This window comes from Gymnoscopelus microlampas, assembly GCF_963454915.1.
Source record: "Gymnoscopelus microlampas genome assembly, chromosome: 4".
Lineage (NCBI taxonomy): Eukaryota > Metazoa > Chordata > Actinopteri > Myctophiformes > Myctophidae > Gymnoscopelus > Gymnoscopelus microlampas.
Window position 1 is genome coordinate 4,683,825 of NC_139941.1, and position 21,897 is coordinate 4,705,721.

Consider the following 21,897-nt stretch of genomic DNA (forward strand, 5'->3'; position numbering starts at 1 on the left):
TAACCTCGCCTCCAACAGATGTTTATATGTTTGATTGTGTGCTGTCATGCTCGTTTGAGCTTATATGTGTTTGGGAATGTTGTTGAAGGTTATGTTAAGGACAAGTTAGAGATAGATAATAATGTACACCGTCTACTTGCTGGACAACAAACACAGGACTACAGACTACACTACACTACACTACACTACACTACTCTACACTTGTGGCAGCTGTCAATCTACTCCCTCAAGATGGCGGCGGAAGTGGCACGATTTAAGGGCGTGGCGACCATGTTACGTCGCTATGCCCGGAGTCTATACAGCGTACAGCGGAGGGAGAGGTTCCGTAGGGGCTACCTAACTCTGTGAATGTATCACATCTTAAAGTGGCTTACAAGACCACAAATACCCCAACAAGAGTAGACATTTCTTTAGAAATACGTACACAGGACGTTCGTGTCCTAGTTTTCGTTAATTTATTCATCCAGGCCATTTAAAAACATCTTGCGCCCAACGTGGGGCTCGAACCCACGACCCTGAGATTAAGAGTCTCATGCTCTACCGACTGAGCTAGCCGGGCCTGGAGTGGTATGGTTAGACAGCCCCATCTAGTGGGTTCCCGCTGTATTAGTGGCAAGGTCTATGAAAACGTAACCTCGCGTCACCAGTCTTTCCACCTCGGAGGAAAGCCTGGTCTGCGTTATAGCAGGGCGGGAATATGTCGTTTTCAATACACGATAGTGCACTTGGTGATACAAGCGCGAAATTTGGCACAGATGTCCTTCATATGACCCTAATTGATAATCAACCTCTGGCCACGCAAAAATCCTAAGATTTCAAGATGGCCACCACCAGTTTTCAAATGGCTGCAACTGGGCCAATGTTTTGGACTATATCACTTTGCTGGGGCTTATTTTAATATATGAGAATATGTTCTGGAGGTATTTCTACCAAGTACGATAAAAAAAAGGTTTTTATATGTTCCAATATGGCGGCATGTTTTCCAATATGGCTGCCGATAAATTGCATAAATGTGCATCTGCTTATGGTTTATCCACATGAGCTTGTAGTACATGTCTGTGTATTAATTACCATACACGGAATCCATTTATGGAACATGTGAAAGTGATTTATTAGCTTGGTAAAGCTTAGTGCTTACTTTTTGTTTTGTTATAAGTCATTATAAACACATTCTCATTTACAATGGTGGCTGCGCAAGTGACAGGCCAGTTTACTAGCAACTGCAACCACAGAGGGGTGTGCAGATAAGTCCAAACTTAAAGAATTTGCAGTGTCCAGAACATGCTTTTTTACATCCACATCGTGTCAGCTTCTGGCATAATTTGGCAAACAGGACTGCACAAGAGTGACTGGCCCTGTATATGTCCTGCCTGGAATGCACTACACTTGCATTCACTTCCTTGTAGGAACTACTTCTATGAAGTTCTATCGTACATGAGTACTATGATCTCCTCAATGACTTGCATATGTTTATCATTTATTGCAAAAGGTGTTGAACCTAATTTGGAGAAGTTGTCTACCATGCTGACCTTTTTCCCTTTCCATGGAAGGACGAAACTGTGTGGCATCCCCTGAATGCATGAAAGAAGCAAAGACCTGATGACTTTGATTCAATAGCTGATGCAATTTCATGAACGGGATCCATCTGAGATCCTTCCCTCCTTCCAAAGGCAATCCACAGCTAATTCAAGCCAAGTCTTTGAACAAGTGAAACTGTTATGTCAACAATGTCAGTATCTGAGGCAGAGCTCAGAGGATAGCATCTGACACATCATGATTCGCAGCTCAGATACTGACGTTGTTGTCATAGCAGTTGCACTTGTTCATATTAAGTAAGTCTGAGACTTATTGTCAGTATCAGCTGAGAACGCAGGGGTCTTATAGACCCCCTGGTATTGCTGAGGTGGAGCGCCACACTCACCGTACCTACTCATACACTGATCCTGACCGAACCCATGACCATGTGATCCGAAGGTGAAAGCTCTACCGACTGAGCTACCCAGACACAAAGACTTGGCTTGAAAAAGCTGTTGAAGAACCTCAGATGGATCCCCCTTCATGAAAATGCATCAGCTATTGGATCAAAGTCATCAGGTCTGTGCTTCTTTCATCCGTTCAGCAGATGCCATACAGTTTTGTCCTTCCACAGAAAGAGAAAAAGGTCAGCACCTGTTTGAGAAAATATCCCTATATACAGTATATATAAGTTTTTGTATTTATTGGTGAACATATTGAAAAGTCTCTTGCCCTAGGTCATTAAAAAGCTACCAAATCACTTTAAAATGTGCTATAAATTGATTCTGGGTATGGTAATTAATACAAATACATGTGCTACAAGCTCATGTGAATGTACATTTATGCAATTTAACGGCAGCCATATTGGAAAATATGCCGCCATATTGGAACCTAATATTATTTTTTTATCTTATTTGGTAGAAATACCATCAGAACATATTCTCCTACATTAAAATAAGGGGGAAATCAAAGATTTACAGCCCCAGCAAAGTGATATAGTCCAAAATGTTGGCCCAGTTGCAGCCATTTTGAAAACCGGTGGTGGCCATCTTGAAATCTTAGGATTTTTGCGTGGCCAGAGGTTGATTATCAATTAGGGTCCTATGAAGGACATCTGTGCCAAATTTCTCGCTTGTATCACCAAGTGCACTATGGTATCAATTTCCCGCCCTGCTATTACTAAAGACCCATATGATCCGGTCTAGGAAAAAAAAAAAAAGAAAAAGAATCCTCTTTCCGGATTGTCGCGATCCGGTTTTGCGGTGCCTCTTTGTTTTGGTTCCCCAATCCCTATTTAAATGGAATAGAATTTCCCCGTGGGATAATATGGATAATACAGACACTAAATAGTCTCCGGAAAGTACACTCACATTTATATTTAAAAAATATTTTAGTAGGTTTTTTTAGTAGATTTTAGTAGGACGGACCTATTTTGGGGTGAGACGTCTTTCCGGTTTGTCGCGATCCGGTCGCTCCCGACCGGATCATATACCCGAAAAGGAATGCTGCCCAGGCTAATGAAAACGAGGCCAAACCAAACGAACCCGCCCTACAGCGCTTACAGTACGCCGACATGGCAACACCGAGACCCCGCCCACTCTCTCAGTACAATTCTTTCTGTGGAAAGTAAACACACCAGACGGACCCGCGGCGGGCGAGTAACATGCCTACGCCATTCTCCGTGCTGATATAACACACAAGGGCCGTCTGTTGCGGAGTTGAAAAGTGACGTCTCTGCCATGACGTAGACCTGTAGACCCGTAGCAGACCTGATGGTTAACACGTTTGAAAACAACAAACGTGAATTAAAAATAAACTATACAAATAAAAGAAAAACATAATAATGTTAGTGTAAAATGGCACCAAAAAAGAGGGGGCGTGGGAGAAACCGCGCGACAGGACGTGCATTAACCCCAACTTTGCAACTACTTTCACCTGCGCCTTTCACTGGGTATGGTCTAGTATATATAAAGGCTAGATGGCTCAAGGGGGCGTCGCAAGCGCAGCTCAACCGCGGCCATCTTGCAACAGTCATTGATAACATTATGTCTATGGCCATATATGATTGAAATAACCATAGCGTGCTAAATTTTCATCCGATTTTCAAACGGTTTGGTGTTTTGTAAACACCAAAGATGTAGTTATGATACTGCATACTTATTATTATAATCATGGTTTTTTTTTAAATAAAATTAAGTATGCAGTATCATAACTACATCTTTGGTGTACCGTTTGAAAATCGGATGAAAATTGAGCACGCTATGGTTATTTCAAAGTAGCCTACCTGCACCATAGACATAATGTTATGAATGACCGTCCCAAGATGGCCGCCATGTGGCAACGTCGTACTCCATTGGCCAGCAGCGCGGGTGAGTCATCTAGCCTTTATATATATCTATGGTTACAACAACGTAGGCACGCCGTCTCTAGTGGACTTGAACAACGAGAGACACCGCTGAACGTTGCGAAGTCCACTAGAGCCGACTCAGTGCCGTTCGAGTTATGTACCTATAGGGACAGAATCGTTAATTATTGATTGGACTATATCCTCAATAATACTGTTCCGGGGCTGATAATAATACCAAATGATCATGTTTTAGGGGAAGTAGAGCCATGGAACTCTAATGTCCTTATTCAATTCCTTCATTTCAGACCAGTGTGTGGAGTCCAGACTGCAGGTGAAGATGAACTCTCCAGACTCAGCAAGGGACATTTCTATTAAACAGGAACCTGAAGACCACCCACACCTCAGTATGTTTAATGTTCTCTCTCTTTCTTTCATTGTTTCTGTTTTATTGTAGAGCTGTCGCAATATACATTTCTTACTATGCAATAATCATGACAAAATATATCATGACAATATCCCGAAACAAATTAGTCGTGTTGTCTTGTGTTGCACGTACCATAGGCACCGGAAGGGGGGGGCAGAAGGGCCTAAATATCCCCCCACTATTTAGCAAGTCGATCTCGCCGACCGCTGGTCTATTTATTTGTATTTCTTTCCCCAACCGGTGCTGGTCTAGCACCCCACTGTTCCCATTGTGTTGTGCAATTGTTGTTGTGTATTGGCTGCATGCTTGCCTCTCGCCGCAATGACCGTTCTGTTACTGGTAATGTGTGCTACGTTGCTCTCTCACAAATCGTTGTTCTTAGTTTGTATTCTGCCTGTGGGTGTGAAAGAAGCAGATGCCCGTGGGGCTCGGGCTGCAAGAATCAAGTGCTGCTATATGATAGACTGACTGACCAGGGCTCTGCAGCTCAAAAGGCTATGGGAACAAAGTTGTTCCCCCGTCAGTTAAAGTGAGAGCCTAGAGCGCACGCACAAAGCACATCAAAACCTCCGTGGAATCAAAGGAATCAAAAAACCTCCGTGGAATGCACCGTGGCATGTGTGATCACGGATTCCTTTTGCATCGAGGTGAATGTCTCTTATTGTAGAATGCTACAGCTAGACTAGATTTCATATTGCATATGGACTAGCTGACATCTCGCCTATAATGTGTCAGAACAGCATTTTAGGTTTGTCGGGTCCATTAAATAATGGGTGCTTTTTTTTCGTAATTGCAAGAAGCCAACATAAAAAAAAAAAAAACATTGATTAATTGAGCAGTCCTACTTTGATCACTGCCCTAACAGAGGTGAAATAAAGGCTGGTTATGTGATCCCATCCCTACTTGTGAACATTAGTTGTAACCTAGGGATGTATTTTGGGTCACAACTTGAAACGCGCTTTTTTTTTTGCGGAAGCACATTGAAAACCTCCGTGTTTAGCAACGATCGGGGGATCAATCATACTGGAGATAAATATTCTGTGACTACTTGAAAAGGTAAGAAAAACGAGAAATCACACTACTGGCACAGTATGAGTTAAGTTAAGCATGATTCCCTAATATGAATCCTATAATCTTGGCACCCAAGATTCATATGTTGGAGAGTTGGGCTTAGGCCATTTTGCCTTTAGCGTCTGCAAATATTATTGTTATTCTTGACACCACTAGATCTCCAGTTATTAAAGTCCTTATTCAATTGCTTCATTTCAGACCAGTGTGTGGAGTACATTTCTATTAAACAGGAGGAACCTGAAGACCATCCACACCTCAGTAAGTATTGTCACTATACGATAATCTCGGCAAAAAATATAATGACAATGATAATATCCGGATATTCATAGCCATCATTAAATGTCACTCAATATTCATTTTTAACATGTTTTATTCTCATTACAATATCCAAAAGCAAGAAAAACTGCACCAAATTGTACATTTTCTACAGAGTGGCCGTAGACCAAAGCATCTAGAACAGGGTTTGTCTGTCACACAGCTCAAGCCGCTAAGTCAGGGGTCTTCAACAGGGGGTCCAGGACCCCTAGGGGGTCCTCAGAGTTACTACAGGGGGTCCGCCAAATCTTTGTGTGATATGTTTATTTTTTTTTACCTTAACCACTTGAACCCTAGCATCCCTTTTCTGAGGAGGACTTTAGCCAAAAATAGCAGATCTATAAGCTCACAGCCCCTCGCGCGTTGTGAGCTTGTAGATCTGCGACGCAATATAGAGGAGGTCCCTGCTTCATCTCTCTCTCAGCTAGGGGGTCCTTGGCCTGAAAACATTGAAGACCCCTGCGCTAAGTGCAGAAGCACATGAAAGCGGCAAGCCTGACATGCCTGGTAAAAGTTTGGTAGTGAAAACTATGAAAACTGATTCTATGGAGTGCCTCTGTAGGGGGTGAGAGGTCTAGAAATGGGTCTGTCAATCTGCTCTGTGTGAGATAACAGATTTTTGACAAGCTTTTTAGTAGCTTCTTGATTTGAGGTGTAACCACTTCAACCCTAGCATCCCTGTACTGGGGGGTATTTGAAAAAATGCTGATCTACAAACTCAACGCGTCTTAAGAGATTTGGTGTAGAGGGAAAAGATAAAGGACCATGTACAGAGTTGACCCTGCTCAGCAATAGTATTAGTTAATAAAGTATTAGTCGTAATGGGGACATAGTTGACAATAGATGCCAAAAAAAAAGATATGTTGAGAAATTTTCCAATCTTAATTAATTCCTGTCAAACAAAAAAAACATATATATGAGATAACATCAGTGGGTAAGTATGTAAGTAAGCCTTGAGAACCAATTATTCCCGAGCCATGTGGCCCATAGGGCAGGAGTTCATCTCCTGTTTCTGTGGCGTGAGGTGGCTTGATGTACAAGTATATCCTCCAGCCATGATGTACACCGGGACTTACCCCAATCCAACCCTTGATGCTCAATGCCAAGCGGGGAGTCCTATTTATAGTCTTTGGTATGACCCGACCAGGGTATTGAACCCCGACCTCCCAATCTCACGGCGAACACTCTAACCATGCCAATTAGCTGTTTGTTTTTTTCAATTAGTGGGTACTAACCAATTTTAACATATCATATTAAAGGTAGGGTAAGTGATTTTCTTTTGTTAAAATAAGTGTTAAATAGCTCTATATTCTGATAGTACTCATTGCTATAGAGTGTTTGTTCAGTAAAATGAGTCTCCTTGTCTCTCCAGCTCTTTATAAAACAGAAAATGCATTTTCGTTTCAGTTCCAGTTTAATTTCCAATTTTATCCAATCAGGATAGAGAACTCAATCAGGATATAGATTAAAGTGAAAGTGAAATTGGAAGTGATGACACCAAGAAATGAGCAGGCAAAATTGGAACTAGAACACTATAAAAATGAAGCTTAAAAAATGCAAGGCACCAACCTGCTCATCGGGAGCAATTGGGGGTTCAATGTCTTGCTCAAGGACACTTCGACACTAACTCTGGGTGAGCCCGGGATCAAACTGGGAACCTTGCAGTTTCCAGTTCACTCTACCCGGCCACTCGATCCCTGAGCCACTGCCGCCACATAATATTCAATAATGCTAAACAATATTTTTATGCTGGGCAACTTGATGTGAAAAAGGTTATTATTCATAATCAAAGTGCTCTGTGAAAAAAGTAACTTGCCCAGTTGACAAGTGATTTACAAAATAAGTTACTCCTTCTCTATTGTCTGTTATTTGTTGAAGTTGATTATAAGAGGACGTTCTGTTCTTAATTAATCCTAATCTCCTCAGGGATTTTAATTGTTTCATTTCAGACTCTGTGGAGTCCAGACTGCAGGTGCAGATGAACTCTCCAGACCCAGCCAGACCTCTTGCAGTGAAACAGGAGGAACCTGAAGACCAGCCATACCTCAGTAAGTCTCTCTCTTTTCCAGCTTCATTTGTCTTTAATTGTCATGTACAGTTGCTAGCTGCACTATTCGCAGGGAAATGATTGTGCTTCAACTAGGGATGGCCAAATGGAGACATTTTATTAACCGGTTTCCGTTAGGCCTTACCGATTAATTAATCATTAACCGTTAGGAAATGTGTTCCCCCCAAAAAAGCGCTATTTACCAATTTAAAAAAAGAAAAAGACACGCCCCCCCCCCACCCCCCCCCCCCCGGCAGTGGCTCAGGGGTAGAGTGGCCGGGTAGAGTGAACTGGAAAACCGCAAGGTTTCCAGTTCGATCCCGGGCTGGGGCGCTCCCCTAGAGTTAGTGTCGAAGTGTCCTTGAGCAAGACGCTGAACCCCTAATTGCTCCCGATGAGCAGGTTGGTGCCTTGCATGGTTTCCTCCGCCATCGGTGTATGAATGTGTGTGTGAATGGGTTAATGGCACAATCAATGTAAAGCGCTTCGGATAGAAGCGCTATATAAATGCACCATTTACCATTTACCATTTACCATAATATAACGCGCTATTTACACATTCAAAATAATGTACCTTGCATGCACGAGTGCTGTGGTTAAAGTGCCTGACTAGCCGACATGTTGCAGCGATAACCCGATGCAAAAACAGGCTAAATCCATTGGTGATTGCCAATTACAGTGTATGTGCAAAACACAGAACTGAGTCGCAGTTCACCCGTTCGGGGCGACAATGCAATTGATAGAAAATAAATCCTTTTTTGGGTGAACTCCTCCTTTAAGTTTCCCAGAGGGACTCTCTACCCATTCAGCTATGACCACCCTAGACCGAAGGAGGGTCAACTTTTACAAGCTTATGGAAAGCAGTCTTTTTGCAAACACCAAAAGTCTGAGAAGTTATCAATTGCACACCCCATGAAGCCTTGAATACATGGATATATTTTGTTTTTTGTCGCAATCATTTGATGCCCGGGTGTATTTCCGGTAGGAGACACAAAGATTCTACTTTGTGTCTCCTACCGGATACATTAGCCGGTAGGTAGTGATAACTGCCATTAAGCTACTGAATTGGAAGATGTATCATACCAAAATATAAACTAGAGACATGTAGGAATACAAAAATACAAAAACTTTACGGCCACCTCAGGTGGTACCAATTTGTGAAAATATCAGTGTTGGCCCCTGGACTAACTTTCCCAGTATGTCCCCAAGCCTCCACCGCATCATTTAGTTTAGCTAACAGGTTGTCTGCTGTGTGTCTGTCGGGCATACTCAATAAGACGGCTGATTTCACGTTCCACTCCTCTTCATTTTGTGTTTACTAGTGTTAGTGCAGTGGAAGTCACGTGTGGTTGCTGGTGTAGACTTGGCCCTTCAAAATAAAATGTTTTTATTTCTATAACGGTTTGCCATTAGCCGTTAGTGTTCACGGTTGTACTTTATTGTTACATCTTGTGTACAGGTACATAAGAGTAAAACTTATTTTGGTTCGGCTTCCTTCAGACAATGCAGCAGCGTAAGTAATAACAATAGAATAAAGGATACGTAAAACGATTAAAGAAAGAGTGCAAAAAGAGAATGAAAAGAGCATCATCAAATCAAATGTACATGTGCATAAACATAAAGAGAAATAACTTGGTATGTTGTATACACCACCAAAATTATTCTTCAGTAGCTGCGTAGGCGCTTTCCATGCGGCAACATCTCGAACAGTCTGTGGTTGGGATGTCTTCGATCTTTGATGATACCTCGTGCTTTGCTGACACAGCGTTCGTCGTACAGGGCTTGGATGGGGGGAGATCACATCCGCTGATGCGTTCGGCTGTCCGCACAACCCTCTGCATTGCCTTGCGGTTGAGCTCAGTGCAGCTGCCGTACCAGGCAGTGAAGCAGCCAGTCAGAATGTTCTCTGTGGTGCCTCTGTAGAAATAGCTCTTAGGACTTTTTGACCCATGCCAGCTTTCTTCAGTTTCCTGAGAAAGTAGAGGCGTTGTTGTGCTTTCTTCACCACTCGCTCTGTCTGTACTGCAGCACCCCCGATCTGGATGGGGGAGTGATCTCTGGGAGGCCTTCTGTACTCGAAGAGTATCTCTTCTGTTTTCGCAACATTGAGAGCCAGGTTGTTCTCCTGGCACCATTGTAACCGGTTGCCAAATGTTGCCAAGCTTAATGGTGAACGGGTAACGGTTAACCGTTGGCCATCCCTAGCTTCAACAGTGTGGAACCAGACAAAATGAAATGTGATATATAGGTAATAGTAGTAACAAATTGGTCATATTGTCTTTTGGTGCACATGTAACGTTTGATCTGCATTGTGTTGTGGATTAATGAAGTTCCAGACCACTTCTCTCTTTGTGTAACATCCAAGACTCAGCACGTCTACAACAGAATTAACAACGTGACCAAAAGTAGTTTGTTGTAAACAGTATACCGTTAGGTTTGACAAAATGACTAATTGAAAACATGTACAAAGCATCACAAATTCATGTACGTACATTTAGCATGTTTAGGACAACCAGTATTCATCACGGTATCACAGTAAACATACAGACTCTTGTTGAAAATATAGTGAACTGAGGAACATATCTTACCTTCGGCAAATGTCATTTAGACTGGCACCGCTCTAACATGGACGCCCGTGTTACCAATGAGGTGCCGCCCAATAAACAATAAGAAATGCCCTTACTTGGGGAGCAAGTGGAACACACACACACACACACACACACACACACACACACACACACACACACACACACACACACACACACACACACACACACACACACCACCATAATAAATATTTTAAAAAATCATTAAAAAAAGTATTTCTTGTTGTTCCTCATCTGACTTCTGGAAACCAAAATGTTTCCAAACAAATGCATTGCTTTTACTCTTCTTGTTGACCAAGGGCTCTCTTTCATCATCTTGGCTACATCTGAACTAAACATGTCTGAGATTGAGTTTGGATTATAGGGAGGAGGATCACTCATCCGTACTTAATGTATTTATGAACATAAGTTGTAGCTTGGGGATGTATTTGGCGAAATTTCTACCCTAACAAATCAATCTCATTATCTTTGCATTCAAGGTTCATATGTTAGATAGTTGGGCTTAGGCGTCTGCATATATTATAGTTATTCTCCACTAAGTCTCCAGTTATTAAAGTCATTATTTACTTGCCTCATTTCAGACCAGTGTGTGGAGTCTAGACCGCAGGTGAAGATGAACTCTCCAGACTCAGCCAGGGACATTTCTATTAAACAGGAGGAACCTGAAGACCATCCACACCTCAGTAAGTTTCATGTGCTCTCTCTTTCTTTCATATTGTCTGTTCTGTTGTAGAGCTGTTACAATAATAACACAGATCTTCAATGGGCTTTTTCCTCAGCTTTGAAGTTTAACCACTTGAACCCTAGCATCCCTATTCTGGGGGAAACATTCACTGAAATTAACTGATCTACAAGATCTCTAGCTTGTAGATCAGCTATTTTAGGTAAAGAGATTTGGTGTAGAGGGTACAGTACATAGCAAACTGTACCCCTTTCAACTAAGTATTAGTTCACTATGTATAGACGGTCAAAATAAATAAGTAACTAAACATAGACATTCGAATTACTACTCACGATAGGTATTTTGGTAATATCTTGCTAAAACTTTCTCAGTTTGTAACTGTTTTGGCGATCTAAGTAGGTGATAGCTCATTTTCTACATGGAACATGGACAAAGGAAGAATAGATTTACATTTTAGAAATCCAGTGTTCACTATCATGTTATTTTTCTGCTCCTAGACATCCTGCACATGGTTGTGTGTAAAGAGGAGGTTTCTCCTGAACAGGTGAGGAGCCCCAGTCTGCTCCAGGAGGAACCAGAGCCTCCACACATTAAAGAGGAACAGGAGGAGATACTTCAAAGACCTGAGGAGCCTGATGGGTCAATGTTAACATTACTAGCAGTGAAAAGTGAAGATGATGATGATGATGAAGACATCTCTTCACACTGCTCTGAAGTTGAAGTTGAACTTGAATCTGACACTGAAGTCACTGAAGACAGTGATGATTGGGAGGAGACCACTGAAGACAGTGATGAGAAACGGTGTGACAAGAATTTCAGTGAGTCAGGTCCCCTGAAGTCACTCCAGCGTATCGACACTAAAGACAAACCTTTCCACTGTAAACATTGTCACAAGAGTTTCTTTCAGTCAAATCATCTGAAGACACACCAGAGTGTCCACACTGGAGAAAAGCCTTTCCACTGTAAATATTGTGACAAGAGTTTTAGATGCGCCAGTTACCTGAGGATTCACCACAAACGTGTCCACATTGAAGAAAAACCATACCTGTGTAAATATTGTGACAAGAGTTTTAGATGCGCCAGTTACCTGAGGATTCACCACAAGCGTGTCCACATTGAAGAAAAAACATACCTGTGTAAATATTGTGAAAAGAGTTTTAGATGCGCCACTTACCTGAGGATTCACCACAAGCGTGTCCACCTTGAAGAAAAACCATACCTGTGTAAATATTGTGACAAGAGTTTCAATGTGTCAGCTAACCTCAAGACACACCAGTATATCCACACTGGAGAAAAACCTTACCACTGTACAAACTGTAAAAAGAGTTTTATTCAGTCGGGTGACCTGAAGAAACACCAGCATATCCACACTGGAGAAAAACCTTACCACTGTAAACATTGTGACAAGAGTTACAGACGGTCAGAGCACCTGAAGATACACCAGCGTGTCCACACAGGAGAAAAACCTTTCCACTGTGAACTTTGTGACAAGAGTTTCATTAATTCATCTATTCTAAAGAAACACCAGCGTATCCACACAGAAAAACCTTTCCACTGTAAACTGTGTAACATTAGTTTCACTAATTCAGATCACTTGAAAAGGCACCAGTGTATTCACAACATGGGGGGACAAAAACTTTCGAATATAAAGTAGCTCACTGGGAATATCAAATTAAACACCGGTGTTGGTAGGAAGGTGGGTAGAAAAGCAGAAATATTTTGTATATTCATACTGCTCCTGTCAACAGAAGCCTCTGTTAGGATTGGTCTTTTGGAAACATTTCCCAGCTCTGTTTTTTTCTCAATCTAAATCCATTCATATTTATTTATTTTTTATAGCTAGAGGATGCAAATATAGTCCATGGTCAGACAATAAGGACTTGTCCGGGGCATGTTAGAAAACCGTCTGCCTATTCTGAATCTCATAACCTGAACAGGGCTCTAGACTGCCACCAAAATGAGTTTGCAAGTCAACATTTCACCTGATTGCATTTGTGCAAGTGCACGATTATTATGTTGGTCTTTCACTGCTTCAGTTTTCTTGTGCTTTTACTGGAGTTTCATACGTTGATGAAATGCTCTTAAATTACAGTCCTTTTCTTCAAAGTGACTGGTGCGATACAACTGTATAAACGAGTCACATCATTACAAGAAAATCACTGTTACACACAAGACAAACATTGATTTTCTGATCAAGTTTTTGAATTCGGTTGAAAAGCCTCACATGTGCATTTTGTACTTTGGATTTGCTCAGGTAGTGGAGTGCGAGGATACAGTTCACCCACGCAGACACAAACTGTTGACGGAATCGTGTGCAAAAAATGAAAGATAGACAAACTGACATGCGAGTCAATGCAATGTGCTGTTAGCTTGTAGCGATCTGTAAGGTCTTATTAGATGATGTCATTTGCAGGCACTGCAGACTCTCAGAGCCCTATTTTTTTGTCACTTTGACTCGCCGAGTCATAGTGACATGGTCGTGGTCCGGCCTTAAAAAATACATTTTGAAAAAATTAGCTTATCTACATCGATGCATTTTGAGCTGGTAGATTGGTTATTTTCACTATTTTTAAAATAAAATAATATAAGATTGGCATCATAAGGGACATGGTGGTGCGCACGATATGGCCCTCAGACTTAAAGGGACAGTACTGCACCAGTTCTACCAGTGGAAAAGTTAGTGTGGTGGAGTCATGTCTGATCCGAAATGACTACTGATTGATTTGATTGGTTCAGTTTCTGCCATATTGCATTTACCTGTCCATGCGTCAAATGACTGTTAAACATTGTTGAAACCTGGAACCTTATTTTAATCTACAATTAAATATAATGAATTAATTATTGATGTAATATAGATAATACATATGTTCTGTAGTGTTTTACACATAACCAACAGGCAATGGATTTCAGAAGTATTTTGTGAGAGAAATGTATGCGCTGCACCACTGGCAACGGTACCTCCTAGACAGAGCCAGGAAGAATTTGGATGGGACAAGTAGATTAAAGAAGTACTTGTAGGAAAAAGAAAAACCTTCATGTCCGACTCACAGTCCTATGAATTGCAAATAATTGTTGTTATTCACTATAAATTGCTAACTATATACAATATATGGTACAACAGTTTTTTCTTGCTGTGTTTCATTACACCCAATGGGAGGCACAATTTCAGTTATTTCACTTATTAAATATTGTTTAACTTGCGGAGAAAATTCACATATTTTTATGAATTATGACAGTATCTTTTTTACAATTGTTATGGCTATGATCACTATTAAGTTGTATTGCATTATTAGAGTGTTATGTGATATTATATTAAAGCCTATGCAAAGCACTAGCGTGCGTGCGCGCGCGCACACACACACACACACACACACACACACACACACACACACACACACGTGCAAGATGTTTCATTATTATACTATAATGTATACTATGGTTATCAGAAAGGTGAAACATCAGCTATGAAGTATATACATTTATTAATATACCTATGGAGCCAGGTCTGCATACAGGACTGATACAATAGGATTATGTGGGTCTGCTTTTATAACTTGTTTTGGCCTTACATCTTGGCACACAATAATATGAAATCTCATGATTAGTTAAGACCGTTTTAGGTCAGCCTGACCCAACGCAATTCATCCATTACATTCAATAAAACGTAAGAACCTTTTTCCTGTTTCCCAGAACATTCTGGTACAATAACCAAACTCTGAACTGTCTGGAACATGCATTCCATCATTCTCTTCTCCATGCAATTGATTGTTTGAATATTTTATTAGGCAAAAAAAAAGGGGAAAAAATCCCAGCACAATTATCATTAAGTATTAAAATACTTTGACTAAAAGGTCTGTCCAAAAAAGTCCTTGCGGTCTTGTTTCCATTGAGGTCCTTGGTATTCAATGATTCATATAAACAATATTTTTGCTCAAAAAATAACTTGTGATGTTCTTACTGTGTCACAGTCTGAATATACCATACAGTTTGAATGTATCATATAAATAGTGATATATTTACATGTTCTTTTTTTACAAATATTTATCATGTAACATGGTATGTTTGTATATGTCTATGAGACGTGATCAGACCTGTGCAGCATCAATGTGCACTGATGAAAGCTGTGATAGATATAGGGCTGCAACTATCCATGATTTTCTTCAAGATCTTATTTCCAGATTCAACCAAAAATCAAGAATATATTTTATTTTTATTTGTATATATCAACGAATCAATCAATTACTTTAGCCTTATTTTATACTATGCTGCACAACATTGTCCCGCAAGACTAGTGAAAGTAGATGATCTACACGTTGTGAGCTTGTAGATCGGCTGATAAATGTATTAAATTATTAATTATCAATTTGTTTTTAATAACACATTTAAATGTATTAGTTGGATGAACTGATTTACTCCTAGATGGATGTTCTCTTGTCTACAGGTCAGGAAGGTCACATAGTACTGTTACTGTGGACAGTACCCGAGACCAACAGCAGGGGGCAGCAATACACCAACTGGCGTCTAGACAAAGTGGTCGTCAGAAGAAGAACATACCCACAATGCAGTAGTGAAAACAACATGGTGTGTTATTGACTGACTGTTGTTGACACTTTAAAATACCATAGATTTATATAAAAGTAGCCTAAACATACAAAGAAAACGTGTCGTTTCTAAACAGTGTCGTCGTTAAGCAGCAGGAGGACGTTTGTTAGTAGCCATGGTTCACATGACGCTAGTCATGTTTCAGGGCTAGTTTGTTTGTTAGCAGCTCAACCACTGAAACACAGCAGGTAAAGATCAACTCATTCATGTTGGGTCTCATTTGTATTTATTGACTCAATATGGAATATAAATGTAATTGCTGTAACTTGCTAGATTATAATTCATGTGATTGTGACTATTATCAATGTAATGGTTAATCTCCATACAAGCAATGAGCAAACGTTGCTTGAGTAGCCATGGATCAAGACCATAGACTGTAAAAAAGAATGGACAAAGCCACTCCCCTGCTTTCTACAGAACGAAAATGAAGCCGATAGTTCAGGAACGTGCATTCCTCCATCGATAATATATAGAGTTGGCCACGTCCGGAACTCAAACGCTATTGGTTGAGACCAGACACGTGACCAGCGAACCGGAAAACACCCCCAAAAATGCTATTGGTTGGGTAGCTTGTCAATCAAGAGCGGGGGCGGGGAATGAATGCTATTGGTTGTGTAGGTTGTCAATCAAATCATCCCGCCTCTCCTGGAGCGTAGCCTACTTTATCGTCAATTTTAGAATAAATGGGACCATAATTTAGCAAAACGCATATCATGATGATTGAAAGGAGACTTTAAACTAGCGACTGGAAGCATATAGAATTTATGACAATTTTTATTACGGTAAGAAAATCTAGTCTAAAGTTTGTCAAAAACCCATTCACTTGCGCTAAAATAAATTCTTTCTGACACTTCAGGTCGGCGCAGGGTAAAACAGCGCCACTCTGGCCATTCATAAGCTTCCGTGTTGGCCTCATCGTAAATATCCAAGCCTTGCCCCTTGATCAAGACGGTCATCGGTCATAATAATGAATGTCTTGGAGTTACTTCTAAATAGTCTTTGCACTTTCACACTTTGGGTCCGTACATCTACTTAAACGTTCAGGTTTCAAATATAAAGTGCTTACCTCATGGCCACGGATGTTACAATTATGTTCGGGCCCTCATAAATACCCTTATATTCCGTATTGTTAAAGTTTGTATCATTTTAATCCTATCTGTGTCAGATCTCCGTATGCTTTCAACTGCGTTCCTATCGGTTGAGAGGTGTATTGCACTCTAACACATTATAACTCTATGAGAAAAATGGCCACCGATCAGGATTAAAATGTTTTTTATTGAACAATATGGAAGCTAAGGGTACTTCTGAGGGCCCGTACATAATTGTAACAGCCGTGGCAAGAACTTTATATTTGAAATTTGAACGTTTATATAGATATACGGACCCCAAGTGCGAAAGTACAGAGACTATTTTGAACCTACTCCAACTGTCAGATAATATGAATATATGACAGCCTTGTATCAAGGCTAGTACATGAGTAGGATCTTTATTCTGTCCACACAGTAATGTTAATGTGATTGTCAAGTGAAGTTAAACATTTTGTCTAAACATTTGTCATGCTGTACAGTGTTGCCAGATGTTGCGAGAGAAATAAGCAACCAGGTCTATGAAAACAAGCCTAAAAGAAGCGACTAGGCCACATTAAACCTATATGTGTCGGCTATTTGAAAATAGACGATCTACAAGCTCACAGCGCAACGTGTGCGAGCTTTTAGATCTGCTATTTTCTAAAGAATCTTGAAATGTTTTAATTGGGGGGGTACATGAACAAATTCATATTAATTTTGGGGGTCCTTGCTTGACATGACAATGTTTGAGGACCACTGGTTTAAATAACATTAGGGAATCAAGCCCTAATAAGCAACTGGACTTTAGAAACAAGCCCCAAAAAAACACAACCCGCAACTACCAATATTTACAAGCGACTTTACAGAAAAACAAGCCCTTATAAATGAACTTATAATATTAGCAGACATGGCAACACCGATGCTGTAGTGTGTCAGGCCTAGAATGACCCATCCAGGTAATGCATGGCATTGAAAATAGTTCCCTGTCTTGTTCATGGGCTGCTTTATTGCAATTGTATAGGCTTTATAGGCTCTCCATAATCATCTTTCCATCATCTTGACTAGATCTGTGAGATCTAAACATCTCACAGTCTAACTGAGACTGGGTTTGAGCTTTTAGGGTGGGGCCAAAGTGCACCGATGTAAATGAAAGGGTTGCACTGGATTTATGACTAAACACAGTCATAAATCACGATCATTGTTTTATCTTGTTTTCATAATTGTTGGAAGCCAAAATTGTAATTGACAATAGAATGTGAATAATTGAGCATCCCAACTTTGATCACTGCCTTCATCAAGGTCAAATAAAGGCTGTTTATGTGATCAAATATCATTCCCCATCCCTACTTGTGAACATAAGTTGTTGCTTGGGGATGTATTTTGGGTCACATTCCAGTGTTTGAACTGCACTTATTGGCTACTTTCACCTTATTCACTTTACACCATTATTTGCATCGTTGGAATCACTCTTTCGATACATTTCCCTTGTGTTATCTTAAATTAAGCGTGATGTCTTCTACGATACTGTATATAAACTGTATCTCTGCTGTCCGGCAGAAACCAGCTAACTCTAAAATGTAATTTTTTTCGCAAAATGACAAAAACAAAACAAAAAGTGGAGTTAGGAGGTTTTGTTCATCATTGATAAGAACAGCTGAATGGACCTCCAAGCTCACAATGAGGTTGGAGGTCAAAAGGGGGTGGAGCCTGGAGTCAGCTAAACCAGCTAACTCCACCCCCCTTTGGTGGACTTTAGCAGAAAGTTTGAGGATCCAATGGAGTTAGCTTTATCAGAAGAGCTTTTTAATACCTTTCATTGGTTCAATATTTTTTTTAATCAACACACAGTCGTAAAGGGTGTTCAATGGCCCTGATTTATGGAAGAAACTGCTAAAGTGGAAAAATTGAGTAGCTGGTTTCTGCCGGACAGCAATGATATACCATTATCCTTGCACCCAACGTTCATATTTTGTTTGACTTCAATAACTGGAGACTACTGTGTCCAGTCATTAATGTCCTTTTTCAATTCCTTCATTTCAGACCAGTGTGTGGAGTCCAGACTGCAGGTGAAGATGAACTCTCCAGACTCAGCCAGGGACATTTCTATTAAACAGGAGGAACCTGAAGACCACCCACTCCTCAGTAAGTTGCATGTGCTCTCTCTTTCTTTCGTTTTCTTGTTTCTTCTTCTTTTATTTATGTTCTGTTCTAGGGCTGCCACAATGTCTCATTGTCACCACCATACGATAATCATAGCTCAAAACATCTTGACAAAGATAATATCCCAATATGTATAACCATCATTACGATACCTCTAAAAAAAATATGTATAATATCTCCAACATCCAAAAGCACATCCTCTTATGTGTGAATCAATGTAAAAAAGAAAAGAGAAAAAAAAGGCAGCATATTACTTTAGAGCTTTGACAGGCTTTTTCTCTGCTTCTTGATTTAAGGTTCAAGCGCGCGCGCACACACACACACACACACCTCCTCTCATATGGCTCTCTCGCACGGATCAGCGGAATCACGGGTCAATTCTTCCGTCTGTCGAGGGACGACGACGATGGGGGAGGGGGTCCGGAGGGGGTGCGTTCGTTTCAACGGGGGAGGGGGTCCACCTTGGTTTCCCTTGAGGGTTGATGATCGGGCTGGTGCTCCGGTCGGAACGGCTTTTTGTTTTGTGTCGCCCACTCGCCCATCTCTCCTCTGACACAGAGGGGTAGTTTGCAGACTTTTACAGTCTTGTTCTTTTTTTTGGTCGCCTTGGATCAACGGGCTGTTTATGAAGCGCTTTCGCACGCCAACATCCTGGAGAAAAGATCATCACCAGCGGGCGTGTGCACATGTCGAGCACGTGCGCGAGAATCTCACTGGGACGCGCGCCTCCGCCGCTCACGCTAAGATCCTGGCTCTTAGAGCCAGCTGATGTGTTAACTCTGTTTCGCTTTGTGATGGCGGACCATGTTACTGGTATAGACGCGGCTGGGCGGCTTAGACTCCTTTGTAAGAACGTGTTTGTGTGATCACGTGACCGGATCATGTTTTTTTTTCAACTTCTACGTCATCTACACGAAAGATATTAACCCCCAAGCTGCCAGAGGACCTTGTATAACAGAAACTACTGAAAAGACCACTTCGCGAGTTTGCGTAGATCTACGCGATTGGCACGCTGCGGCTTTATTTAGGTTCGCGTAGATCTACGCGATTGGCAGGCAATGTGTTAAAACTGAGATTGTAATGTATCTGAGGCATTGTATGTCTCTATTATAGTGGATGAAAGCTTTTACACCATATCGCAGCACTCTGCAATAGTTTAATTTGATTAAATGTGAGGTTGATGAATGATGAATTGATAACTAAATGTTTTATTCTATTGGTGATTTCCACAGAGAACCACAGGGAGAGATCTACGTTATCAAGAGAGATGGCCTCCAAAAGATCATTAACATGGTCAGAGGAACAGCGACAGATGGACCAGAGACATGGACTGTTTGATGCAATGCTGCAACCTGTAGTAAAGTTGTACAGGATAGGTATGTAGTGTTTTATTAACAACCTGTAGTAAAGTTGTACAGGATAGGTATGTAGTGTTTTATTAACAACCTGTAGTAAAGTTGTACAGGATAGGTATGTAGTGTTTTATTAACAACCTGTAGTAAAGTTGTACAGGATAGGTATGTAGTGTTTTATTTACAACCTGTAGTAAAGTTTACAAGATAGGTATGTACCGTTTTATTTACAGGTAGTTAAACTTACAACAACTTTCTTTTAACAAAGATATAACTTGTCTCTTTCCCTCTGTTATTATTTTAGAACGAAGAAAGGGAAGTTACAGCTAAATAATGAAGAGTTGTATTGATTGATTGATTTACTTTATTAACAAGATTGTTACTACAGTACATGTAGTTACATATGCATTCCAAATGCATATGTTGCCAAGGTAGGCCCGCCTATATTGACCTCTGATCCAGAGTTGCACCGATACCGATACCGTATCGGTATCGGCTACCGATATGACTTATTTCACGTATCGGATATCGGACATGACATAACCGATACACGTTCCGATAAAAAAAAGTTTAAAAAAAATAAAATAAAAAAGTTTAAAAAAAAAGGCTCTGGTTTATAAATATATATAATACAATCACGCAATTGTAAGACCATAACCAAACGTTTTAGCAAATTACTATTAGATAAAACGATCCAGCAGACTTTTTTTTTCTTTTTTTTTTTCTACTGTTATTGTACTTTAAAATATTCAGTAATAAATGTCTTTAATTGAAAGGTAATGCATTTTTTTTGTATTTAAAGTTTTACTCGGATATCGGCATATATATCGGATATCGAAAAATATCCTAATTGATATATCGGATCGGATCGGAATTGAAAAAACCTGTATCGGTGCATCTCTACTCTGATCATAATGTTGTGTACATGACTCCAGTTTATAAGTCAAAACTGAGAGGAAAGGTGGAGAAGAAAGTAGTTAGGACATGGACAAATGAAAGCAAGGAACAACTAAAAGCATGCCTGGACTGTACAGATTGGGACACTTTTAGAGATGGTTCATTGGACGAAATAACCACAGTTACAAATGATTACATACATTTTTGTGTACAGCTGGTTGTTCCTACAAAGGAAATTAAAATCTATCCGAACAATAAAACATGTGTGACCAAGGACATAAAGAATATAATAAATGAAAGGAAAACAGCCTTCATAAACAAAGATTTCGGTGCACTCAAATGGACAGAAAATAAGCTAAAAACTAAAATGAGGCAGGCAAAATTGGCACATAGACAGCACCTAGAGGATGCGTTCAAAGCTAAAAATCACAAAAAGGCGTGGGATACTATGAAATCCATGACAGGAATGTCAGCCCCAACCAAACCTATTGTGACAGACAATGAACTTGGCTTTGCCAATGACCTAAATACTTTCTATGCCAGATTCGAATCATTAGGCGATTCCTCTAAGTGCACTGAAATACTTAAGGCTGTAACACCTGCCCCCTCAGACAGAATTATCATCACTGAAGAGGATGTCAGGAAAGTGATTCGGTGTACTAACACAAGGAAAGCTATTGGGCTGGACGAGTGCAGTGCTTTTCTCCTCAAAAACTTTGCATCCGAGTTGGCTCCTGTGTGGCAACCAATATTTCAAACCTCTGTAGACACACATATAATTCCTCTGTGTTGGAAAACCTCACACATAAAAC

At 40.5% G+C, this 21,897-nt stretch overlaps 1 protein-coding gene across 1 annotated transcript in view; it reads left to right on the top strand.

The window, feature by feature from the left end:
* Positions 1 to 231: 231 nt before the first annotated feature.
* LOC311043267 (uncharacterized protein) overlaps positions 232 to 21,897 on the top strand; it is a gene marked incomplete at its 5' end in the record, with an annotated part of 32,520 nt that continues 10,854 nt past the window's right edge. Inside the window, 5 exons of the mRNA XM_084054443.1 lie at positions 232 to 325; positions 5,556 to 5,615; positions 7,622 to 7,720; positions 10,907 to 11,008; positions 18,717 to 18,818. Of these exons, the coding sequence (XP_083910569.1) occupies positions 232 to 325; positions 5,556 to 5,615; positions 7,622 to 7,720; positions 10,907 to 11,008; positions 18,717 to 18,818 (457 nt within the window). The remainder of the gene's footprint in view (positions 326 to 5,555; positions 5,616 to 7,621; positions 7,721 to 10,906; positions 11,009 to 18,716; positions 18,819 to 21,897) is intronic.